This window comes from Lactuca virosa, chromosome 7, assembly GCF_052849685.1.
Source record: "Lactuca virosa cultivar CGN04683 chromosome 7, Lactuca_virosa_CGN04683_v6, whole genome shotgun sequence".
Classification (NCBI taxonomy): Eukaryota; Viridiplantae; Streptophyta; class Magnoliopsida; order Asterales; family Asteraceae; genus Lactuca; species Lactuca virosa.
Genome location: NC_136432.1, coordinates 199,902,534 through 199,904,740, shown reverse-complemented (window position 1 = coordinate 199,904,740; position 2,207 = coordinate 199,902,534). Strand labels below are relative to the sequence as shown.

The following is a 2,207-nucleotide window of genomic DNA, read 5'->3' as shown; positions in this document are numbered from 1 at the left end:
CCATAGACAACCTGTTGAAGAGCTTGTTGAAGAGCATGTTGAAGAGCACATTGAAGAGCAAGAGTATGTAGAAGTAGAAGATACAGAAGAGCATGAGCCAGTTAAAAAGCTTGTTGATGTATATGATCCAAGAAGGTGGGAAAAACTTAACTCTTATGAGATTAAAATTTTGGTTGGGAAAGGTCCTAAAAGAGATAATAGTATTATGTATGGTCCCTACGATAAATTTGGTAGACGATTTTCTGCAACTTTAAATACAAGAACTTTATCAAATTTGGAGAAGTGTGATAGAGAATGGCTAGTATATTCGAAAGAGCTAGAAAGGGTATTTTGTTTCTGTTGTTAAGTGTTTAGAAAAGGGACTTCAAAAGGTAAATTGGATGGTGAAGGTTATGCAGATTGGCACCATGTTACCACTAGGGTTAAAGAACACGAAATTCCATTGGATCATCTTACAAATAGGAATAAGTGGTTTGACATGCATAAAAGATTGAACTTGAACGAAACAATTGATAAAGTTCAACATGAGCAGTTCAAGAAAGAAATAGATTACTGGAAACAAGTGCTTTTAAGAATTATTGTAGTAGTGAAGTTTCTTGCGAAACATAATTTAGCATTGCGTGGATCCAATGAAAAGTTGTATAAAAAGGTAACTATAAATTGTACTTTTTTTGTTCCAGTTCCACCAATTTTTTTTTTGTTAACTATGATAACTGATTCCACTTCTTATTTGTTAATTGTATTTAACAGGTAATGGAAATTTTTTGGGTGTCATTGAAATGTTGGAAGAGTTTGGCCCGGTTATCAAAGAGCATGTGCGACGGATAACAAGTGAAGGGCTTCATGTGCATTATCTTGGCCACCTAATCCAAAACGAACTAATATCTTTGCTAGCTGAAGAAATTAAAAAATAACTTATCAAGAAGATAAAGGAAGCAAAGTACTACTCAATCATACTTGATTATACTCCCGAATCAAGTCACCAAGAACAGATGACTATAATAGTGAGGTATTTAAAATTATCATATAATTCTGTTACTATCGATGAGTCCTTTTTAGGTTTTTTGAATGTTGATGATACCTCTGGAAAAGGATTATTTTATATTACACTTGAGGAGTTAAAGTCTCTTGGTCTTCAAATTGATGATATGAGTGGTCAAGGCTATGATAATGGAGCAAACATGAAAGGAAAACACCAAGGAGTGCAAAAGAGATTTTTAGATATAAATCCTAGAGCATTTTACACTCCTTGTGGTTGCCATTCTCTTAATCTAACATTACGTGATATGGCTAACAAGTGTGTTAGAGGAAATAACTTTTTTGGATTCATCCAACGTATTTATACTATCTTTGCAAATTCTACTAAGAGGTGGAAAATTTTGAAAGATATTGTTAAAGCTTGGAGTCTTAAGTCATTGTGTCAAACTCGTTGGGAAAGCCAGGTTGAGAGTGTAAAGGCTATTAAACTGCAACTTGTGGATGTACGGGAAGCTTTACTTTCAAGTTGGAGAAAAAGATAATGATGCTGCAATTGAAAGTGAAGCAACTTCACTAGCAGAAAAAGAACTTAGTGACTTCGAATTTTTGGTATCAACTGTTGTTTGGTATGAAGTACTAAACCATGTGAATATTATGAGTAAGAAGTTACAATCAAAGGATATGCATCTTGATAATGCTATTACAGAAATAAACAAATTGATTGGGTACTTCAAAGATTATAGAGAAACTGGTTTTTCAAAAACGATTGTTGAAGCTAAGGAGATTGTTATTGAAATGGGTATTGATCCAATATTTCCACAAAAGCTTTTTATTGAAAGGAAAAGAAGGTTTGATGAGAGTTCAAGTGGCGAAAAAGTTTCATTTACACCTGAAGAGAATTTCAGAGTCAATTATTTCTTATACATTGTTGATCAAGCTATTTCTTCTCTTGAGACAAGATTTTAACAATTCAAAGAGTATGATAAAGTATTTGGTTTTTTTATTTCCACATAATTTAATGGGAATTGAAGATAAAGATCTTAAGTTGTATTGTCATCATCTTGAAAAAGCACTCAAGTTTGAAGAAAGATCGGATATTGATGCCGAGGAACTTTATACGGAGTTGAAATTATTTGAGACATTGGAAACTAATGAATTTAGCAACCCTATAGATGTTTTGAAGTTTTTGAAAGAACTTGATTATGTACCAAATGCAAGCATTGCATATA

General features: G+C 32.8%; 1 protein-coding gene across 1 annotated transcript; it reads left to right on the top strand.

The window, feature by feature from the left end:
* The first annotated feature begins 1,479 nt into the window (after positions 1-1,479).
* On the top strand, positions 1,480-1,944 carry LOC145127453 (uncharacterized). Its single transcript, XM_079062649.1, has one exon. It carries the CDS (start codon positions 1,480-1,482, stop codon positions 1,942-1,944), a length of 465 nt encoding a protein of 154 aa, XP_078918775.1.
* Positions 1,945-2,207: the final 263 nt, after the last annotated feature.